The sequence below is a fragment of the Benincasa hispida genome, chromosome 1 (genome assembly GCF_009727055.1).
Source record: "Benincasa hispida cultivar B227 chromosome 1, ASM972705v1, whole genome shotgun sequence".
In the NCBI taxonomy this organism is placed as follows: Eukaryota; Viridiplantae; Streptophyta; class Magnoliopsida; order Cucurbitales; family Cucurbitaceae; genus Benincasa; species Benincasa hispida.
Window position 1 is genome coordinate 34,886,295 of NC_052349.1, and position 24,289 is coordinate 34,910,583.

Below are 24,289 nucleotides of genomic sequence, written 5' to 3' on the forward strand. Positions count from 1 at the left end.
ACATATTTTGGAGCAAAAGTGTTGAAATAAAAAAAAAAACATACAAGAAAACAAACTGGCATAGGAAAGAGGGAAAAAAACCAAAACTGGAAATCAAACCTAATACATATACTTCGGTTTAGTTCAATCTCATATATACAGAATTGCACCATGAGCACCGCTAAATATATGACATCCAATGATGAAATGAATGGATAATAACGTAACCCAACATCCAACACATTTTTGAAAAATTGGTGAAATAAATGTTTTTATTTATATTTATAAAATATGATATTTGAGGTATCCACCTTGAACACAAACTATTATAGTCTTGCACACTATAAAAGTCAATGTAGTGCCCCAAACAACTTCTTTATTTTTAGAGTTATACCTCCAAATAAATAGTTGAATAAAATCAAAATCTTATACTTTTATAAGTGAGTCAATTTAGACCATCTGTTATGATTCTATTTTAAATTTTTCGATGGATCATTTTCACGTTTATAAGACTTATTTAAATGCATTAATTTAGTGATAGAATAGAGAGAAATATTGGAATCCAAATGGTTAGGGGCACCTTTTCATTAATATGAGTTGGTTTTTCTTCTTCTATCTTTTTTTCTAATTATTTATAAAGAATTAAGGAATGAAATCAAGTGAAAAAAGTTATAAATAAAAAACAGAAGCCTAAATTGATTCAAAGGAGGGAGAGAGAATCATCTCAACCTTATCTTCTAAATTGAGAGTGGGTATTCAAATAACCTAAGAATTCGAACATCCACGAATATCCAACCTAAATCGTAAGAGTTTGTTAGACTTGGATTTTTTTCAATTTGAGTTGGGTTGATTTTTTTGACCTACAACAATTATTAGTTAAGGTGGTAACTAACTAATAATTGGTTAAAATTATTAAGATTAAATTTTCAAACATGAGCATTAATTGGTTAAAACATACATTAGAACGTATACATTACTGCAGTTTGTACTTCCTCAAACTCACCATCAAGCTTACAAGTACACTAACACACAAGAAATAAATATCTTAAAACTCAGTTTACTTCTTCATCGTTTTTTCTATTTACACAACACACTCAAACAGACATATTTTTCAGTGTGGTAACGAATAAACCAATTTGAAGGCACATACAAACAAAATATGACCAGAAACAGGGGAAAAAACATGAAAAGATGAAGCCCTAAGTACATATGAAGAGGATAAACAAAGAAAGTAGCAGCCGTACAGCTACAAACACATCAATCAACAGAGACGAGCAGCCGCACCATCGTCAATGACAACAATAACAGCTTCTTATCTCTTTCCAGACAGGCTGATAGAGCTGACTTTCATGGGGGTAGCCACAACCAGTGGAGCTTCTGGAGAATCGGAGACAGCAAACTTATCGTGCATGAATCGGCTCTCGACAATGGATTCATCCTTCAGCACAATCTTGTAGCAGTAACAGCTCTTGAGTCCTTGCTGATTCCGGTAGCAGTCATGTGCACTGTTCTTTACGTGATGGAAGTCCCAAATCACACTGAACTTGCCTACTGTTGCAACGAGGTGACGCTCTTGTTTACCACTCTCGGTGACCTGAAATTCAATGTCGATAATATTGTAATCTTGGGTATGAACCTTACTAGAGAGGCACACAAAAGGAAGCTCAAACTCCAGTTTTCTAAGAACTGAAGTAATGAGGGAAATTCTATGTAGGAACTAGGAAAAACATCTTGACAGGAATATAAACCAAGAAACTGGTGGTATATCTTCAAAGACACCCACTCTTCTACCTCTTTACCTTCTCTAAGTTACTAAGAGATCGCTATCACATAGTTGTCAAGGACAAGAAAATCACCATCATTTCTCCACTTTAGATCACCACAACACATCAAGTTTTGTTGGCACCTTTGAATCGGATTAATGTTCGATTCAATGTCCACACATTACAAGCATATTGTTGTGGTTAAAAACGATAAGAAGAATTTAACCCAAAAATACTTCAATTGACAGCAAAATTATATATTCAGCTGAAAGACAAATAAAATCTTAAGCAATAGAACCAACCAAGCCAGCGAAAAACAGAGGAAGATTCAAAAATTCAGTATCAGAACAAGAGAACAAGTTCTTCTTACCCAAGAAAAGTGGCCACCATGGAATTTATTGTCTGTTCCAGCCAAATGAGAATCCAAAGGAGTCAACTTCAGCAACCTCGGAGCTGGAATTCTGTTCCCCATACGACCACTGAAGCCAGTCTTCGTGTTGCCATCTTTATCGGTGAATAACGTACAGATGAGTATCAAATAACTATCAGCTGTCCCCAAAATCCACTTCCCATCATAAGTAACATCCACATGAGTAATCGGCGAACCGAGCCCTGGAAAGGCTGTCTTTGCCTGTCTCATCGACGTCTTCGAATACAACCTTATCTTCCCATCAACCGACCCAACAACAATTGAACCATCCCCTGTTGTAGCGAAACATTGGAAGTTCGTCCCTCTTGAAAACTGATGACCCTGCGCCCAGTTCAGAACCGTCGAATTATCGGCAGGTCCACCAATGTTCTGAACCATTCCTCTACGGTCTCTCATGTCCCATTGACAAAGCCTGTTGTCATCCAACCCCAAAAATGTCGACTCTGAAGGATCCAATTGCGACCCTTTGGTGTCGTTTGTGATGTCCCTCATTGTAATGTCTGTACCATCCTTTTCAAACTTCCATTCTGTAACTATTTTCCCTGTCTCGATATCAAGCTGCTCTAGCCCTGATGCGTGAGGCTTTCCCTCCTTCAATGGACTCATGAGAAGCATGTTTGTCTCAGCCTTCATGAGAAGACCCTTCTTCGGTGTTGATCGACCGATGTTTGGAGAATGTCCTGCACCAAACTTCAACGAGACCCCTGTCCCATGAATTCCATGGCTTAGATTCCTGTAAACCTGAACCCCGGAGTCGTTCACCAAGAAGCTGTTATCCAACGCCCCTAATGTCAAGCTCTGCACTCCTCCATTAGCAGCTTCCTCGAACTCCTCTATCAAGTCTTGTTTCGTCCTCACTGACGAGCTGGGGCTCTTCCCAAACTCAATATCGGCGTTTTCCCAAATCGAATCGTCAGCCACCTCCGGCTTCAACCACCCAATGAACTCCTTACCGTAAATCTTAACCTTGTTCTCATCAGTCGCTTGAAGCCCATAAACATTCTCAAACAAGCAATCTTGGAATTCGGTCACGAAGTTCCGATACCGTTCATCAGTCGGGAACTTCAAAGCCCACACGCCTTTATTAACAAAATCAACGCGCCGCTGATCGCCAAACATCTTCAATTGCATTTCTGTCGAAACCAACGCTCTGACCTTCGCCCCCACTTTGAGTACCCAACGTAACTGACCTCTCCCAGCCGAGGAATTGGCCTTATAACCCTCATCGTTATCTTCCTCCTCGTCATCGTCATTACCTCCGTCGACGTTCGCCGTCTTAAGAAAAGCGTAGGAAGTGAGTTTCTCAGAGACGATCCACTTCGCACGGGGAGTGTTTCCACCGATATGAAGGTAAAGTTTTACCGCGTTCTTAAAATTAGGTGTCTGAGAAGGGGAAGAGGAGCCATACTTGAGCTTAAGAGCTTTGAGTTTGGCGTCAACATCATCAATTGCAGATGAGGTACCAGTCGATTTGGCGGTGGTAGAGATCGATTGTGGCTTCAATTCTTTATCAGCATCTTTGTATTCTTCTTCTTCTTCTTCTTCTACCTCCTCCTCCTCCTCCTCCTCATATTCATCGGAGTCTGAAAGCTTAGCGTCCTCGCGGCTCTGCGCGGTACCCATTTCAATCAGCGATGAAGAAAATGAAGATTCGAATTTCGGAACGGATTTGAGGAATTGGGAAGAGGAATTCTGGAGGAATTTCAAGGAAATTTGATCATGAAGATTCAAAACTTTTTTGAGATTTTGAAGCTTTGGGAGCCAAATTCTAGGGCTGTTTTAATTAATCTGAAATTCTGGTTTGTTCGTTTGAGTATTTATCGTGTGTGATCAACCTTACACACGCTTCGCGTACTTCTTACGCTTACTTGTGGGCTAAGAAACTTTTGATTCGTAGTAGTTCTCATTGTATTTTAATTGGGTTATTTGTTTTTTAGAGTTGATTGAAATAATAAAAATAAAATAATAATAGAAAAATAAAGAAACCATTTATAAAATTTAATCTTCTTGTGTTTTTTTTTACTATTTTTACAAATATTTTGACATTTTCTATGAAAATTTTTCATAATAATAATAGCAAACTCAAGAACAAAGTTTAAATTAAAAGTTTAATCATTAGACTATATATCTAATATCTCCATGTACTTTCAATTTTTATATTTATTAATTATCTAATCTTTAAATTTTGCATGCAATAAGTTTCTAAACTTTTAATTTCATTTAAGTTCTTCATATATTAAATTTTGTAAAGAAAATAATTAGTTATTGATATACAAAATGAATAATTAGAATGGATGCATGAACAATTTTCAAATGAAATCGAATTGAGAGCTTAAATTAATTCAGTTATGATTATTTTAAGAGTTTAATTGATAAAATTATAAGTCTCACACAATATTTGTCTAAATAGAACATAATGTATAGTATAAATTGTTACACTTAGGAAAATTCAAAATTTAAATTGACACCATTATTAATTCAAGGCTTAAATTGATATTTCCCCCTATTATCTATATACTAATCCATCATTTTGTTACCTATTTTTCAAATATATATATATATATATATACACACACACACACATATCTATCTATCTATATTAACTGGAAATGTAAAAGAATTAATCAAACCGAGGTTTCATCCCAGAAAACTCCATTAATCCACACATCCACAAACGATTTAACTATTAAATAGAGAGCAGACATGCTTCACCCACCGAGAATGTATATGCAATTCTTTATAGCAATGAAATTAGAATATCAGAAACCTGGCTCTGATACCAATTGAAGGAACTCTTATACAAGAGTACCTATGAGTGGAAGCGGATCTTTCCAATGTCATTGTGACAAAATTTCCGCACATACATTCTAACGTACAGATATGCATTGAAAACACTAATTACTGGCATGCTATAAAAGATAAAAACAAAAGACCGAGAGAATGTACCATTTGAAGACTTTCTTCACAAATCTCGGTCTCCCCGTGAACAAACTTCTCTCACTTTTTCTCGTTCAGCAAGTAATCGCCTAGCACCACTACGATCGCCTACACGAACAGCAGAGCACGAACAATAGGTAACAGGGACGACACCACCACTCGAAGCCCTCAGTATTCTCAGAATGAGAATCCAAAGGGTGGACTTTGATGGAATTAGTGGAGGGGAGAAGGAAAAACTATCGTGTATTACAAACAAGCAAGTGGGAGAAAGGAGAGACTATCGTATAGTCAGGTGCTTGATCGTTTAGGTCGGGGTACACGATCGTTTATGAAAAGGTAAATGATCGTTTAGTTATGCTCAGGCGCTAAGCGATCATCTAGCAAAGGTAAACGATCGTTTAAGAAATCGTGAGCGATCGTTTAGGAAACGCGGGTGTGCGATCATTTAGTAGGCGGGCACTATCGTATAGGCTCTCAACACTAAGTGATGCAAGACTTTCACACCATGAGCGAATTAGCGTGTCTTTTTCAAAATGAAAACAATTTTCATTTTATTCTTTCGTTACTAGAATTGAATTCAACTTCCCACTTTCGCATGAATTCGAAGAAAACTTCAGCCAATTATCTCATAACCGCCCAATTAATAAAATAATAAATATAATCATATTATATTCTTAACCTATAATTTGATATCATATATCAACTATAGTATTTTCTCCTCTACTTGATATAAATCATATTTATATCTAATTTCCTCCAAAATAATGTATCTCATTCATTTAGTCAATCATATCATATATAATTAACCAGTTCAATTATATCATATATAATCGAACTCCCTCTTGTCAATTTGAACATTTCAAACTGACCCAAAAACTGATTCTCAACTTGTATCCAAGCTACCAAGGGGACCTTATGAACCTATGGCTCGAAACTCTAAAGGTACATGAATAGCTTACTAAACTTTTTGGTCACAAGAGATTCACCACCCGTTAACTGCCAGACATTCCACTAAAGACCGATAGCTAAACTCTTCTTATCACAGATACATTTCTATGTCCATGAATATAATCAATCATGAGTACGATAACCCTTCACAAATGCTCGTAAGTACAGTTGGGCCAATTTACCATTTTGCCACTATAGTTACATCTCACTCTTTAAGTACCACTGATCCCTCTAATGAACAATATAACATAGTCCAACTATGTGTGAACACCTCTCAGACCATGAGAAGGTGTGTGGCGCACATCGTTCAAGCCTTGGACGAATCTCCAAAGTGGTAGGTTTGAGTCGGCGGCTTGGCCACTCACACCCATGCAAATCAAAGGCCCGCTCTCAATGGCAGGAGTTCCCAACTCACTCAGGATTGAGGTCATGTTACTTATGGTCATCCTAATGAAGTGAAGTCTCTGTCATAAATGATGTTATATAACGAGACGTTAATACTTCATGGTCAGGTCTTATACAAACTCATTGTATAGGACGCCCCCGCTCGTATGTCCTCTACACGAATGATCAAGATCAGACCATCTGGTAAGTCACAATACTTGTAACTATTCCACAAAGCGGGTCGCATCCATAACATAACCAGGATAAGGTTTCCCTCCTATATCCATATACTACAGACCATTTTAGTTATCACTTAAGACATGATCCACTTATATGTCACCACATACATGCTTTAAGTTACATAAAAACAATCAAGGATTTTAGTTCATTGGTTTGTGGTAAAGCAAATAAAACATTCAAATGAGCAAAATCAAGAAATGAAGTAAATATCATATATTATACATCACAAGCGTTCGTACAAACTGTTTACAAACTACAAGACACAAGACTTTAGAACATCAACCCCAACAATCTCCCACTTGTCCAGACGGCCTCCTTAGCAGCTTCGCAAGCCGCTACGTATTCTGCCTCCATATTGGAGTCGGCGATGCACCCCTGCTTAGTGCTTCGCCATACTATAGATCCTCCGTTAAGAGTAAAGACTGACCCTGAAGTGGACTTGCGAGAGTCTTTATCAGTCTAAAAGTCAGAATCCGTGTATCGAGTAAGGATCAAATCCCTAGATCCATACATGAGCATGTAGTCTCTCGTTCTCCGAAGATACTTAAGAATATTCTTCACTACGGTCCAGTGACCCTGGCCTGGGTTAGACTGATACCTACTGACTATGCCCACAGCGTAGCAGATGTATGGTCAAGTACAGAGGATCGCATACATCATACTGCCAATGACAAATGCATATGGGACCCGTCTCATTTCCTCTTGAGGTGTCTTAGGACACATGTCTGTAGACAAAGTGACTCCATGTCTAAACCCCTCTTGGAGTCCTGCCTTGAGCAACATCTTGTCAATGTACGGTACTAGGACTTTGTTCTTATGATCCCGAAAGATCTGTATACCCAGAACAAACTGAGCCTCTCCCAAATCTTTCATTTGGAATTGGGTCGCTGGCCAGTTCTTAACTACAGTCAGTAGACCTACATCATTCTCAATTAGTAGTATATCGTCTACATACAATACTAAGAAAACTACTGAAGCGTTGATGATCTTCTTGTAGACACAAGGTTCATCAACGTTCTAGTCAAAGTCATACGACTTGATCACAGTATCAAACCGTATGTTCCAAGATCTAGACGCCTGTTTCAGCCCACAAATGGACTAATTCAATTTGCAAACTTTTTGCTCTTGACCTTGGGCTATGAATCCTTCAGGTTGCACCATGTAAATGGTCTCCTCAAGATTATCATTCAGAAAGGTCATCTTGATGTCCATTTTGCCAGATCTCATAATTATAATAAGCTGCAATGCACAGGAGGATGCAGATCGACTTTAACATGACAACATGTGAGAAAGTCTCCTCATAGTCGACTCCCTCTATCTGGGTATAACTCTTTGCCACAAATCGAGTCTTGAATGTTTGCACCTTCCCATCAGCACCTTGTTTGCGCTTTTAGATCCATTTACAACATATAGGTCTTACCCCATCAGGTTGATCTACAAGATCTCATACTGAGTTGAAGTACATCGACTCCATCTCGAGATCCATGGCCTTGACCCATTCATCCCGGTCTACATCCTCCATTGCCTTCTGATAAGACAACAGATCCTCAACGTCGTCAACTGCTACCATAGCAAGGATTTCCATGAAACCCAGATAGCGAACGGGCGGGTTCGCAACCCTCCCACTGCGTCGAGGTTCCCTCAACTCTTGAGGTGGAACCGACCTACTAGATGAACTATCATCAACAACTCTTGCTGATGAAGCAGATCCTTCAACAACTCTTGTTGAAGTTCTAGTAGTTTCAATGGAAATCATGCAACACGACTTTACTACGTGGACTGTGCTTCCTAATATGATCCTCCTCTAGGAAAGTAGCGTTCGTGGATACAAACACCTTATTTTCTGATGGATCATAAAAATAACCCCCTCATGTACCTTTGAGGTAGCCTACAAAGAGGCATAACCTCGATCGTGGTTCCAACTTCTTGGGATTCGCCTCAAGTACATGTGCAGGGCAACCATATCAACATGCACTTGGTTCACCATTTGTTTCTCTGTCCACTGTTTCCTTAGTCGACTACAACCCAATTATCAAGTTAAAATCCTCTTAGGAGAATGTTATCTTCTTCCCTAAAATGTTGAATGAAATAACGTCTGGATTCGCATCAGCTACCTTCTCTTAACAAAAAGTGGTGCAAAAGTTATCCATTGAAAACGAGATCTAAATCCAATAGAGGACCAAAGACCGTTTGCCTATACAGTCTCATTTGTTCTTCTGTCAACTTTTTCTTAATGATAGGGGCAATTTTGTGGACCTAGCAAGCAACTGTAACAGGAAAATATTTCTCAGCATGGACAATCATCTTACCAATCTAACAATCATGTACATTACAAGAATTAGTAAGCAATCGCATAACAAAAACTAAATAATCGCATAACAAAACCTAAACGATCGTATAACAAAAACTAAACAATCGCATAATAAAAACTAAGCAATTGCGTAACAGTTAGTCAAACGATCGCACGGATATCTAAATGATCATGTAACAGTTAGCTAAGCGATCGCATAACAAAAATCTAAACGATCGCGTAACAGTTACGATCGCTTAGTAATCTCTATCCAATCGTTTACCAATATCTAAACAGTCCCTCGATATTCTCTAAATGCTCGCTTAGTATTCTCTATCCGATCGGTTAGTATTCTTTCAACGATCGATTACGAACGAACACACGATTAAACCCTAAAAGATAGTCAAACCTCAAATATCAACATGCATTCTTCAAGGAAAAGAGTCTCATACCTTTCAGATCACGACGACAGTGGCACGTGCGTAGAGACTACCAACGAGAAACCTACGAGAAGTGCTCGACTTCAAAGAGAAAACGAGATCAAAATCGAGAGAAAACGCTTCGAAGAGAAATGCATTGAACAGGAAATAAATGAAATGGAGGGAGACCCTATCGTTGTAAAGTATTCATAGAGACGCACGTTCACCAAACGATCTGAAGGTTTTTTTTAAACCGAGGGTAATTTTGAAATTTTGCATGAGCAAAAGGTGAGTGGTAGAAAAGTTTTTAGGAAGAGATCATTAGTAGAAAAAATTTTGGGTTTTCGATCATTTTGTGAAATTTTCCAAAAGGGCATGTACAAAGAAGCCAACAACCCAACAAGCGCTAGTAAATTAATTGATTTCCTTTGGACATCAACAGCATAAGTATTTGAACATTCTATAAAAATTTCGTAGACATCATCAACCTAATTGCAAATTAATCAATTCTCATCAAATATCCACAGCTTAATAATTTGAAAATTCTATAAAAATTGAATAGACATCACCGACCTAAAAGTGATTATACTGCAAACAATTTAACAATTTAACACATTCGCCTGTAGGGGACTCGAAATAGGGAAGTTTGATGCAACTTTTGCAGCTACAAGGCATCCCGCGCAGCAATTCTACATGTTATAGCATCTCCAACTGAGGATAACGTCAACTCAGGTCCAGTGATCTTAAAATGCTGAAAGAAGAAAAAACAACCATTTTACTATTGACAAGGATAAAACGTTAATACCCTAATTCGGTGCTCAAGTAGAAATTTTAATAATTTAGATCTATGTTGATTTGGAGCAAGAGATGGTCCCTAAAAATTGGTAGAGATTGACCAAGAGCATAAAAGCCTAACTACTCATACCTTGTTTGATAGTCATTTGGTTTTATAAAATTAAGCTCGTTATTTAGGTATTGACTTTTTAAGAGTGAATTCAAACCCTGAGCCAAGTTTTGAAAACTACAAAGAGTAGTTTTTTGAAAACTTTTTTTTCTTAATTTGATTAAGAATTCCAATGTTTACTCAAGAAAGATGAAATTCATAGTAAATAAATGGTGAAAAAACGAGGAAAAAAAAGGGCGGTTTGGCCCACCAACTTTTTAAGTTGGTGTAATTGTAAACCGTAAACAACTCAACTTCAATAGTAAGCAATATTGAAGTTGCACATTTATCGAGTAACTACGTCTTCCCATTTTTTTATACTTTCATATTTACCAATGAACTTCATCTTCCCCTCTATCTCTAGTTTTCACAATTAATGAGAAACTTCATCTTATAACTCTACACCTTAAAAACAAACTTACTAACTCCAACATATTAACCCCAAACTTATTAACTCCATTCAATAGGTCAAATGCCTCTCAAATGATAATCAAATCAAGTCTTAGCACTCAAAAAAACTCCAAAATAAAATTAATAAATAAATAATTGCATAGCAAGAAAACATAGGTTGTACCTTTTGTATCTGGGCTTGGTCTGCTCTCTCTCCCAATTCCTCTAGGTTGATCTCGTTACCATGTACTAGTTTCTCAATGGCCTTCATCTAGCATTGGTAAATAGAATGCACAAAAAAGTTTGAGTTTTTCAAGAGTTCATCAGAATGTAGAATTGAAAGTTTACAGCAAGGTAACAGAGTCTATTTTTCCACGACATCTTGATCCAACCTCATCAGGCGAAGCATTAAAACAAGCAGCAAGGACATAAGATGAGCTATCAGAAATTCCACATCTTTTTAAAGACTCCGTAATCTGCATATGATTAAATTCAAAGATCACTCGTGTATGCCACAAACAAATAAGCAACAGTCTGCAATATCCAAGAAGTCATATAGAATTACATGCTTTGAACCCGAATAATTGTACACAAGTTCTGAATGAAGGGTGCGGGTGGTCAGCGAATCTCTCGACTTGGAAACAAGTGTCTTATAAGCAGCCGCAAGCACAGGAAAAACATCTGGAATCTGTCTTCAGTTATTTATGGAGGAAATATTAGAGAACTCTTGGACACAATTCAAAGATAAAAGAATTGGTGGGTGGGATTTCGTAAGCATATCAGCATGTTAATTTGAAAAAAATTTGATAGGCATATAAAATAACCATACAAGAGAAGCATTGAGAAATGCAACTTCCGGTTCCAGAGTTCCAGCTTGCATAGAATCAAGAAGTTCCCTGGAAATGGATAACTATCATCAGGCACTTCATTTGTTAATAACAAAGTTTGTTCTATAAATACACACATCAACATAAGAACAAAATACAAATGGTGCCCATAAATCATAATCCTAATTCAAACTACCATAATTTTCACAAATAGCTTTTAAAATCAAACACAACTGTCCAATCACCAAGTTCAAGCAATACCTCTGGCACTACAAAAATTGAAGAAATCCCATACCACATTTATCAGAAACTAACAAATTTATCCAATAAGATCGATCACATCATGTTAACGACACAATGGTTAAATGCATTACAACGTGATCTTCCCCATTTCTCTCCTAACTTAGTTCAGGCCTTTTCTCATACAATTAGCGGATATACGAAATCAAACGTCTGAAGAGAAACAAAAAGATCAAAAGCACCAAATCCATACCAGGATTAATCACTATCCCACTAGTCTCTGTTGACCAAATTTCCACTTTCAAAAGCCGAGAGATAGAGAGAGAGAGAGAGAGAGAAGAGAGAGTACTTGGAATTGGTGACGTCTGTGAAGAGAGCGAGAGTTAGGGTACTCCTGTTGATTTCGAACACTTTCATGGCTGCTCCGAAGACACAGAACACGCTGTAGGTTCCTTCAACAGTGCGATGGAGGCACGAACTATGGGAAGATGAGTATGGAAGTAGGTTTGATTTAGGGTTTAGTATTGATTGATGCTGATGAGGAGAATAGAAGGCGGATAAAGAGAGGAGGAGCTCGAAGCAGCACAGAAGGGCGTGGAAGAAAGAAACGAATATATGAATAATTCTGTTGCTCCGATTCAATAACTGACCTAGAATTTGGATTTGGGGATTTTGGACGGGATAATTATAAATTAGTTAAATTGCAAATTTGTTCCTTGAAAATTAGAATTTTGTCCTAATAATTCGTTTAATTTTGATAAAACCTCATGAATAACTTTTATAGTTTGATAAAATTATCGTACATAATCCCAGCCTTTTCATGAGAGTTAAATATTAAATTTAGTCCCTAATATTCATATATTGTTGATATTTTAAGGAAATTTTTGTTATATATAACATTTTTATTATAAATTTTGAAAATATATTCACATATTTTATTTTCTTACATAAAAGTTATTATTATTAGGGGTAATTGTAATCATGTCAATCAAACAAATCTATCCTATGAGGAAGAACCCATACAAATCTTAGACAGAAAGGAGCAGGTATGGAGGAACAAGACAATTCTACTGTTAAAGTGTTGTGGAGGAACCTGCAGTGGAAGAAGCAACCTCGAAAGGTGAACAACAAATGAGAACCAAATACCCTCAGTTATTCTCATGGTGACTTCTAGCTGAATTTCGAGGACGAAATTCATTAAAAAAAAAAAAAAAAAAAAAATACTGACTTATGAGCCCTTGTCCTTTTTCCTCTTGTTTATTCTTAGGGTTAACTTAAATAAATGAGTTTAGAATCAGGCTAAATGAATCACTTTGATTATATGACCTAAGCATGTTTTGTTGCTAAGTGTTGAAGTTAGTAGTTGGAAATTAATTTAGTGCAAGTTCATTTTTATTTATTTAGTAACTTAGTAATATTATTGATTTTTTAAGAAATCGAATATGAGTTGTGATTGGCTAAATGTTAGAAAGAAAGAGAGAATAGAACTTGGTAGGAGATACAAATAGGTTGAGGGTAAAGAGGAGGATTGCTAGGGTTGAAAAATATTTTTAAATTAATTTCCTAAATTTATAAATTAATTTAACTTGATAAACATAATCATTGATGAAAATGATAAGGAAAAATGAGAAGAATCCACGTAGTAGGACAAGCAAGCAGCTGGTTGACTCAAATTGATTTGATGAAGAAAATGCAATTTTTGGTAGCTTGTGAAGAGTATTTTTAGAATGCTAGTTCTTCCAATTTATCTGTGCAATTTTCGTAATTTTTGAACCAAATGAAAGTTGAATGGGTGTAAAAGACAAGCTAGGGCTGCCGGAATGATTTGAGATCAAGAATATTGAGAAAATTTAAAGAAAATAGAGTGTGTATGGAAATCAGGTGAATCTGAGCTTGCTGCGTTGAATGGATTTTCAAGGCACTTAGAGTAATATTTTGGCACCCAAAATTTTGATAAGCTAATTAAAAGGTCCCTCTTGAGTTCCATAAAATTTATTTGAAGTTCATTTGATTGAAATGATGTTTTTAAGCTTTGGAAAATCGAGTTGCAGTAGGAAAATCACTAGGCGAAGAAGCTGCTAGCCACATGTTGCGTTGTGCAATTCAATTGTGTTTGTGATTTTGAGGATGAATGATGACGAAAAAAATGTTTAATCTATCTCTTGGTATGAAGATGATATTATTCGTTAAACGATGATAGATCTATGAGCATGTACACCTTGCTAATGCATACAAGTTCTCTTAAGTTAGATCTTAGTATAAATTTAATCTGAATGTCCTAGTAAGCCCAGGGTCAAATACAGGGACTCTAGAATACTATACGCAAGTTTTTCTTTGGATCCATTAAAGAGGTTTCCTAATTGTTTGATATGTGTTGTAGGGGTGTTCAAATAACCCGAACAACCCAACCCAAAATATAAGGGTTGGGTTGGGTTAAATTTATTCTATTTTTGTTGGGTTGGGTTGGGTCATGGATTGACTAAAAAAATTTTGAGTTGACCAAACCCAACCCGAATTATATATATATATAAATAAAATATACTATATATATTTCTCTTTGTTTAAAATTTGATTACTTTGTATTGATTAATTTGTGAATTATAAATATTTTATTTTAAAATTGTTATGATATTTGTCTTTATTTGAAGTTTGCAATAAATATCTAAGATATAATTGGTATTTAGCATTTGAATTTTATGGGATTTTAGTTATTAGTTATGAGTTGTATATAAATTTACATATTTTTAATTAAAAAGAAAAAAAACAAATTATAACCCAACAGCCCAACCCAACCCAAATTTTAAGGGTTGTTTAGAGACTTTATTTGGGTTCTTTGGGTTGTCAACCCAACCAACCTGGATTTTCGGGTTGGTCCAGAAAACGCCTTAAATCCAACCCAACCCAACCCATGTAGACCCCTAATGCTTTGGTTATGTACACTAAACTACTGACATGCATGCAAGAAGAAAATAGGAGTTTAGAAAGAGGGAAAAATATATCGTGGATGAGTGGCTTAAGCGTAGATGGTATGCATTGATTATCTAATGGTAATAACAAGCCTATATAAGCACAATGACAATGAAATGCAAATGGTACAGATGTCTGCTACAATCTCAGTGTATGTGTGATGCGTTGGAGATATGTTCTTTAATTCATGTTCAACATCTCTCGATGCATATGCTACACTTATCCTATCTCTAGGGTGCATGTGTTGGTTAAAATGAACAGACAAGTGACATGAATAATTTTACCTCTAAAATTACTTCATGGCCTAGTTTGATGTGTTCAACAAGTAAGTACTATCTCGAGTGACTAATTGTGTTTTCACTTCAATCAATTGATCAAGTGGATTCAAGTAATCGAATTTGTGCATGCATCAAGCCAGAAAGTTCACAAACACAAACAACTTAGACAATTAACAGATGGAGATGTGAAGAATGGTCGGAAATGAAATTGAATTAATGTTATAAGTTTTGATACAAATAATCTTAGTTCAATCAAGTAGAATGGAGAATGAAAATGCAAGGTAAAAGAAAGAAGTCAAGCCGCAGGTTTCAATCTCTTATCCACTTTGGCTTGTTTTTATGCTTGTTGTGACCAACTCGGTGGAGGGGTTGAAGGAGATATCTCTCTCCAGCTTCTCTTTGGCAGCACCTTGTTACCAACGATGGAGAATGGTTATTGTCCCTCCTACTTGCTTGCAAATGGTACAAGTGAAAAATGACTAACTCTCTAACTAACTACTGGTTAATTTTCTAACTTGCTGCTAACTCCTTAACTTGCAGGCAACTCCTCCTTATATAGGCAATCAGGTCAGTCACATGGTGATGTGATTGCATCAAATCCCATAACCTAGGGCAACCGCCTGCCATGCTGCTTCGATCAGACGCCGTCAATCAGATGTCCATGCCTACAAGTTGTGATTTGACAAGGATTGCACATGTCAAATGTATCTTTCATGCGTCGGGTAGTCTGGGCGCATGCCCCTTAAGTTGGCCTTGTCTACAACACTTGGTGAATTTTTCTGATTCCGGCATTAAAATCTGCTAGTGATACGGTTTTTCACTTAAGAAGATACTTTTGTATGAGTTTATCATATATATACAATTTCATATGTTGTCCTTCATCATGGGTGCGTTTACATCACTTATAATTCTAATTATTTCAAATTTGAGAGAACAATAACTTATATTTCTACAAGTTATCCCACCCCCAAATTTTGAACAATGTTTGTCCTCGAGCATTCCTAAAATAATTCCTTAACATACTCTGATGGTCTTAATGCACTAGCTCCAACTCTCACCATGTCTTTTAACCTCAAAGTGTTTGAGAATGACATTAAAAATATAATCTTGTTTCCTTCCCAAAGAAATATATATTCAATCTTTTATGCAGTAAGCACATTCTTAAAAAATTCTTTTGCTTTCCAAAACATTTCCATCTTTCAAGTTCAATAATGCGTTGGAAGGTTTTCTTGTTATAAAAATCCTTTAAAAAACATGTGTTTATTTCTTAAAGACTACCTATGCGTCGATTCAGGTAACTCAACTTCTTTTTAGCTTGCCCCCACGAGTGTCATGCGAACATCCAATTACGAGTAAGTGTCCTTCACGACTAAACTCTTATCTAAGCTTTATGTTTTCTTTCTTGGGCTAAGATAGCAAAGTTTAAGACGTGTTGGTCTTGGTTACTTACCTTCATTTTGGCTTGCCCCCACGGGAGTCATGCAGACATCCAACTATAAGTAAATGTCATTTTCAATCTTAACTCATATTAAGATGGGTTTACTCTTGTGCGTTGATAGTGGAGTTTTGCTATTATGTCTAAAATATATTTTTCTCTTTTTTTTTTTTAAGAATTAAATGAAATTATGAAGTTATAAACTAGAGAACGCATCAACTCGAACCTCCCCACCCCCAAATTTTGGAAGTCAGCAAGGTCCTCAATGTTGAAAAAGAGCTACAAAAATGCCTTAGAAAATTTCAAAATGAGGTTTAAAGTGAGGCTAACGCATAAGAAATTTTTTAAAAAAATGTTTCATTTAGTGAGGTCTTTAGACTTGGATTTCTAACACCTATCTAAACACTTGAGTTATAAGATATTAATGTTATCATCGAGGTATCAAAGCACGACGCAAGATACAAGAGTAATGATAAAGGAAATATAAAAGAAATATTTAAGACAAACACAAGGATCAAAGTGTGGTAAATTTCATTCATGTCAAAGATATATATACATGAAATTTCAAATGGATAAACGCATAAAAAAGTTGATAAAGAAAAGACTAAAATCAAAAGGCCAACACCCCAAATTTATTTACGAGGTCGATGCATCGTCCCTGCATTCAGAAGCAGGGTCTTCATCCATGAATATAAGGGGATCACACAAGTGTTTTGGCAGTGAAGGTGGGGAGAACATTCCCATCAAGACTTGACTAATATACTACATTGTGAAGTCGAACTGGTCTTGACTCCTCTGTGTTTGCTGACGCAAGTAATCCCTTAAAACAACATTCTGGCATTGCAAAGTCGCCAGTTGCAGGTGAAGAGCTTCCATGGATGCGGCCAAGGGTCGGGGTTGTGCTTGGATGAATTGTTTAAGCTCATCCATGTTGGCTTGTGTGGCAGAAGGTGTAGACACGTGGGACTGAAGCGGTTGTGGTCACATGTCTCATCGACTAGGCTATTAGTGATGTGGACATTGCTTGTTACCAACCCAGATGGCTTATAGATGACTGTTGAAGGGTCAAAAGCAGGAGGTAAAGAAGAGTGAAGAGGAGAATGCTGAGGGCTATCTATTTCACCAATCTAATCCCTATGCGTTTTATCGTGGTGTCTCAAATCATTTGTTCATTAACAGAAGATGTGAGGGTTGAGAGGCTTAAGGGGTGGAGAGGTAGATTGAGGTCCAAAAGGTTGGTGTCCTCATAATCCAATGCAAGCTTTGCTTCTGATTCTTGTTCATCAAGTGAAACTTCATGGCTTGCTTCAGCATCATAAGTTTCAACGCATGCTTTCTTCTTCTCACGTTATGAAGGCTGAGGTCTTAAAGTTTTTGGTTTGGGAGGTAAGTCGGATTGATTTTGTTGAAGGAACTCTTATTCAAGAGTACCTACGAGCGGAAGCGGATCTTTCCAATTCATTGCGACATAATTACCACATATACATTCAAAACATACTAATATGCATTCATCATGCTAAAGAGATCAAGAAAACATACCATATGAGGATTTCTCCTTCATGAAGAGTCTAAAACCCAACCATCTACCTCGAACAATTACCACTCAGATAGAAGAAAATGGAGAAGACAACACCACTCAGAGCCCTCAGTATTCTTGAAGTGAGAATCCAAAGTGTGGGCTTTGTTTGGATTTGGTAGAAGGAAGGAGAAGAGAGACCATACATAACGATCAAGCAAGTGGGAGATGCGATCGTCTATCGCATAGACAAGATGCTTGATCGTTTAGGTGAAGTATACGATCGTATAGAAAAAGTAAGCGATCGTCTAAATGGTCGTGTAGGAAAAGGTCAGTGATCGTATAAACGATCGTGTAAGAAAAGGGTGAACGATAGTCCGAACGATCGCGAAGGAAAAACTAAGTGATCATCTATACGATCGTTTAGTAAATATCGGAAGCTAAACGATCGCTTAGGAAAAAGGTAAACGATCGTTTAGATAAAAGCGCACGACGGTGTAATTAGTTCGCAATATCATATATGTAAGCAATCGTGCAGTAATTATCGTATAGGCACTGATTTCCTAAACAATGACACTATCTTTTCACAATGTCCACGCACCCCGAGATCAACACACCGTTAGCTATTTATAATGCACTCATCTATTATTTAAAACATAAGAGGCGTCTTCCCATTTCCTTTATAGCCGTCCAATGAATGTGATCTTATCATATTCATAACATATAAATTAATATCATATATTAATTATAATATTTTTCTCTACTAGATATAAATCATATTTATATCAAATTTCCTCCAAATTAATGTATCTCATATATAAAATTAATTATATCATATTTAATTAACTCGTTCAATTATATCATATATAATCGAATACCCTTTTGTCAATTTGAACATTTCAAATTGACCAAAAAACTGACTTTCAACTTGTATCCAAGCTACCAAGGGGACCTTATGAACCTATGGCTCGAAGCTCCAACGGTACGTGAATAGCTGACTAAACTCTTTAGTCACGATATCCACCATCCGTTAACTGCCAGACACTTCACTAAAGACCGACAATTGAAGTCTTCTTGCCATAGATATATTTCTATGTCCATTAGATATAACCAATCATCAATACGATGACCCTTCACAGATGCTCATAATTACAGCATGCCAATTTACTGTTTTGCCCCTGTAATTACATATTCCTCCTTAAGTACCACTAATCCCTCTAATGAACAATACAATATAGTCCTACTATGTGTGAACATCTCTTGGGCCATGAGAAAGTGTATGGCGCCACTTCGTTCAAGCCCTGGGATCAACCCTTAAGAGAGCAATCTATAATTACCAGTTTCGTGAATATAAATTTACAGTAAAACACTGAGAACAGTATATGATTTATATGTAACATTTAGAGCCATGTCGCAGCCTAACCCAAAAGTTTTAAGAACCATACTTTGAAAGAACTTTCCTGTTCCCTTCTACTTATCCCTACTTTGGGGAAAAGAGTGAACTCCATCTGTGAAGCTGAGTTCATAGCTCCCAATCAGACGAATCCCCAAAATGGTAGGTTTGAGTCGATTGTACTGGCCACTCGCACCCATGCAAATCAAAGGACTGCCCTCAATGGCAGAAGTTTCGAACTTACTCAGGATTGAGGTCATGTTACCTATGGTCATCCTAATGAAGTGAAGTCTCAGTCATGAACGTGTTATATGACAAGATATCAACACTTCGAGGTCAAGTCTTATACAAACTCTTTGTATAGGACCCACACTACACGAATGATCAAGATTACACGAGACTCAGATTAGACCATCTGTGACAAATCACAATATTTGTAACAATTCCACAAAGCGGGCCGCGTCCGTAGTGTTACCAGGATAAGGTTTCCCTCCTATATCCATATACTACAGTCTATTTTTGTTGTCACTTAAGACATGATCCACTTGTATGTCACTACATACATGCTTAAGTTACATAAAGACAACCAAGGATATTAAGTTTATTGGTTTATGGTAAAATGAAAAAACATCTAAATGTGCAAAGTCAAGTAGTGAAGTAAATATCATTTATATTATACATCACAAGTGTTCGTACAAAGTTGTTTACAAACTACTGGATACGAGACTTAAGGGCACAAACCCCAACATTTGTTATCCTCTTAACAAACACCGTATGAGCTTTATGTCCATCAGCTCATCAACTTCCTCAAAATCATCACCCAGAGGGATGCCAACGTGTTCACACAACACATAGATGAGCCACATAAAGTACAACTGCTCGCATGGCTTCCCCTTGACAATTTGGCTCGGAGTTGGCTACTTCATGATGCGTTTACCCTCAGCATCAAGGTTATATTGTATGTCGAACACTTCATTAATGATTTTGGAGGAGAAGCGCACAATACAGTCTTCCCCAACGTCGTATTCCTTTCTTCATCAAATTCACTACTGTAGAACATGCGAACGAGATAGGGCCAGATTTTTTATGGGCTGATACAGAGTTAACGCCAGCCCATTGCGTCGATTGTACGTGTGATGTACTCTAGCAAAGGGTTGCATTTGGGGAAGAAACCCTTCTCTATAAGTATGTCGCTAAACTGTCGCTTCCTCCCCCTTGCTTGTTTAAGTGACGCAAGTGCCACCCTTTTTCCTTTCTTTTCCTTCTTCTTATGCGTCTCCGTCTCTCGGGCCAGTGTCTCGTCTCCTCCTCCAGCTCTCTTTGGAAGGTTTCTTTTCTCTATCCATGTTTTGCAGATCTATATTCTTCTAGCATGCATTCCAGCTCACTTGAATCAGATGAGTTACCTTCCTGCGTTGCCCCCACAGGTCTGGGTGCAGCTTCATTTTCCTCTTCTTCTTTTTCCACTATTAACCATCTTTTTCTTCTTGAAGGTTGTACTGAAGACCCTTCATTCACATCTGAAAATTGTGAATGAGGATGCATCTGGGTCAACTACCGCATGACTAGATCTTTGTGATCTTTCTTCATCTGAAAATCATTTTCAACCAACGCGATAACAGCTTCTTGATGCAAGCTTATCCACTTCTAAAAATTCCCTTTGGTCGAGGCTGGCTAAAATAGGTCCAAACACCTCTTGCTCGTCTCTTTGAGCCAGCTCATCAAGATCTAGATGCATTTCTTCAGGTTGCTCAGCAGGTTCTAATGCAGAGTTATTAGACCTTGGTGGATCAGCTGAGGGTGGTGGTGGTATAATAGAGGGGAGTCAGATGGTGTGTGCGACGAACTGAGAGAGGATACAGGAGAAAGAGGGGTTGCTCCAATAAAGAAGATGGTGGCTAAAGGTTCGATACTAAAGGTACTATTGGACGCACAACAAACAATGGTGTAGTTCTCAAATGTTCTGAAATAGGATCATGTGTCGACACGTTGGATGTGATGGTTGGTATAACTGGTGGAGGTGCTGGCTTTTTATAAGGCTTTGCAGCAATTATTTTGGCAGGGCCTTTCAATGTAGGTTGCTACATCGGTTTGAGGGGAGTTGGATACTTAGGATTTTTGGGTTTCAAGGAGATGGAGAGTTTGGGTTTTAAGGGAGTTTTAGAAGAGACAAGCGATCGTTAGGGAATGGAAGGGGTTTGAGAGGGTTTCGCCAGCATTGCTTGGATTGAAGGTTGCACGACTGTCTTGAGTTGAGTGATGGAAGATGCAATGGGTGCTTTCTTGGTAACCCGCTTAGAAGTATGAACTCTAAGGGCTAAGGGCTCTATAACCTAATTTTTATAACCTTAGACCATAAAGATCTAAATGTATAAACTCTAAAGGCTCTTTGGCTCTATAACCTTTTTCACTAAAAGGTCTTTTAGTCATTTTTCCTTCAAGACAGGATTCACATGGAGTTATTGAATCATCTTCTAACTAGCTTAAAAGTCTATTCTTTACCAGTCTCCCAATCTTATCGAGATTTAAGTGACATAATCTCAAATGCCAAAGATAAGTATTGTTGTTACTTAGAGAAATTCTTTGCCTTTCAGTTTGATTATTCACAATTTTAAACTGTTGGGGTTAGAAATATGCAAATGAAAGCAATTAAGATCTAAAGCACTCTAATTTCATTAATTTAAGGATTAAGCATGCTTGTTCAAAAATGGAGAAATAGAGTTGGATGTGCAAACCTTGGGTTAACGCTTAAGAGAACAACCAATCTACTACCCTAGAACCGAGTAAGAGTGAATTCCATCTTGCAAAACTATGTTCCCAGTGTTGGAGTTGATGCCCAAAATCTCGTAGGTCCTATAGTTTGTAAACTTTGTATGAACAAACCCTTATGTGATTAATAAAATATATGATATTTTATTCACTCTGTCTATAAAATATGTCATATTTTAATTGCATTAATCACAAGCTAATAAACTAACATCCAAGGTTATCATTGTAACTTAAACATGTATGTGGAGACATGCAGGTGGATCATGTTTAAGTGATAACCTAAATGGTATGTAGTAGGTGGATAAGGTTGAGTACCTCATCCTTGTGACACCACTTTGTAGGTGTTACAATTATTATAAAGTACTATAAATAATCTGATCCTCATCATTCATGTATTAGACATGCGAGTGGGGATATTCTATACAAAGAAGTTTGTATAAGACCGAACCATGAAATGTTTAGTCTCATTATATAACTGTTGGGAATGTCCTAAAACTCGCAATTCGTGTTAAACATTCTATTTATCAATAATAATGACTTGTTGATTTTGTATCTTATTATGAAAATCCAATAAACGTATCCTTGGCTATAGTCTGAATATTGTAACTTTATGTAATGACATAAACAAGATCAAGTTGACAGTATATAGCCTAAATGGTCTAATAAGTATATGGATGAAATTTGGTATCTCATCCTGATAACACTATTGAATGCGACCCACTCTATAGTTGTTACAAGAAGTTGTAAAGTGCTACAAGCGATGTGATCCACAAATCGTTCATGTTGAGACATGTGAGTGGGGGCATCCTATGCAATGTGTTTGCATATAGACTAAACCACGAAAATAGTCATTTTTCTTTATAATGACCGTTTACTGTTAAAACTTATTATTTCATTTATCAAATAACCTAGGTTAACTCGATCTTAATCCTGAGCTAGCTATGAATTCCTGTTTGTTCGGGATTATCCTTTGATCTGCAAACGGTGAGAGTAGTCCAACAACACTGCTTAATAAGCTTCCCATTTTAGGGATAAGACCCGATGAATAGCTGAGGACATAGCCTTGCAAGATGGAATTCACTCCTACCCTATTTAGGGTTAGCAGATAGGTTGTTCTCTTAAGTAATAATTCCAGGTCTTGAACAATCAGGGCCCCGCCTTCTCATGATAGAGAAAAAATTTGATTCATTGAGATTATGAATCAGAATTGTTCATTAGAGGGTAAGTAGGAACTTAAGGAACAAGATATATTCACAGGGGTAAAATGGTAATTTTGACCTAACTGTGATTACGAATTACGAACAACCTGTGAAGGATCAACTTACTGATTATGGTTATAAAGTGGACATAATATATTTACAGTGAGGGGAGTTCAACTATGGGCTAAAGTGGAGTGTCACATTAGTTAACGAATGAGGGTTAGATCAAACTAATGATTTTAGCCGATTAATCTCGAATCGTTGGAGCCCATGATCTGTAGGTCCAAGAGGTCCCCCTACTAGGTCGTAAATGGTTAAGCTTTAGAGTAGCTTGAGAAATTAATTTGAAACGTTCAAACTAAATGAAATAAGAGAATATATATTTAAATATGATTTAAATATATGAAGATGATTATTGTGTAAAAATTAATTTAATATTTGATATTAAATTAATTTATGAAATTATTTTTCAGTTTTAAAAATAAAAATGGTTTTTGAAATCAAATTTTGATTTTAAAGAAAATTGAAATTTTTGTTTTGCGTGGACAAAATGGAAAATGTTGATTTTCCAATATCATCTTCTTCATGCTCACACAAAGCCCATTTCCTTCTCTTCATTAATACTCCAAGCATGAGCTGCAAGCCATGCAGTTCTCTTCTTTGCATGTTCATCTGCAATGAATAAAGAAGATTGGAATGAATTGAAGGCATGCATAACACAAAAATTTTGAGAGAAAATTTCAGTGAAAAGAAAATGCTCTTCAAAGTGAACTGCTGTGAGTATTCATCGTTTCAAGTTGTTCTTGAGTCCCACAACTCGGTCTAAAGCTCTAAAAGGATAGTGGGGAAGATCTTGAGGTGGTTCACGGTGATCTTTGGTGAAGACTACTGCTAATTGATCAAGTTCTTGAAGAGTTCGTCAAAGGTATGATCTTAAAACCC

General features: G+C 36.8%; 2 protein-coding genes across 2 annotated transcripts; both read right to left on the reverse strand.

Annotated features, from left to right (window-relative positions):
• Positions 1-1,002: 1,002 nt before the first annotated feature.
• Positions 1,003-3,964, reverse strand: LOC120084115 (protein CYPRO4). Its single transcript, XM_039040017.1, has 2 exons — positions 2,113-3,964; positions 1,003-1,573 (listed from the first exon to the last, which is right to left on the reverse strand). Exons 1-2 carry the CDS (start codon positions 3,793-3,795, stop codon positions 1,292-1,294), a joined length of 1,965 nt encoding a protein of 654 aa, XP_038895945.1. The 5' UTR covers positions 3,796-3,964; the 3' UTR covers positions 1,003-1,291.
• Positions 3,965-9,792: 5,828 nt separating this feature from the next.
• LOC120086394 (EKC/KEOPS complex subunit TPRKB) lies at positions 9,793-12,456 on the reverse strand. The gene is made up of 6 exons (XM_039043024.1): positions 12,140-12,456; positions 11,553-11,619; positions 11,289-11,411; positions 11,116-11,199; positions 10,908-10,994; positions 9,793-10,141 (listed from the first exon to the last, which is right to left on the reverse strand). The coding sequence occupies exons 1-6, from the start codon at positions 12,205-12,207 to the stop codon at positions 10,055-10,057; spliced, it is 516 nt and encodes a 171-aa protein (XP_038898952.1). The 5' UTR covers positions 12,208-12,456; the 3' UTR covers positions 9,793-10,054.
• Positions 12,457-24,289: the final 11,833 nt, after the last annotated feature.

Excerpts from the sequence above, each read along its gene's own strand:
- LOC120084115 (XM_039040017.1), bottom strand. The coding sequence starts at position 3,795 with ATGGGTACCGCGCAGAGCCGCGAGGACGCTAAGCTTTCAGACTCCGAT. Across the intron at positions 1,574-2,112 it reads ATGGTGGCCACTTTTCTTGG|GTCACCGAGAGTGGTAAACA; the intron begins GTAAGAAGAACT and ends ATTGAATTTCAG.
- LOC120086394 (XM_039043024.1), bottom strand. The coding sequence starts at position 12,207 with ATGAAAGTGTTCGAAATCAACAGGAGTACCCTAACTCTCGCTCTCTTC. Across the intron at positions 11,200-11,288 it reads ATTATTCGGGTTCAAAGCAT|ATTACGGAGTCTTTAAAAAG; the intron begins GTAATTCTATAT and ends AATCATATGCAG. Across the intron at positions 10,142-10,907 it reads ACCAAGCCCAGATACAAAAG|CATTTTAAGATCACTGGACC; the intron begins GTACAACCTATG and ends TTCTTCTTTCAG.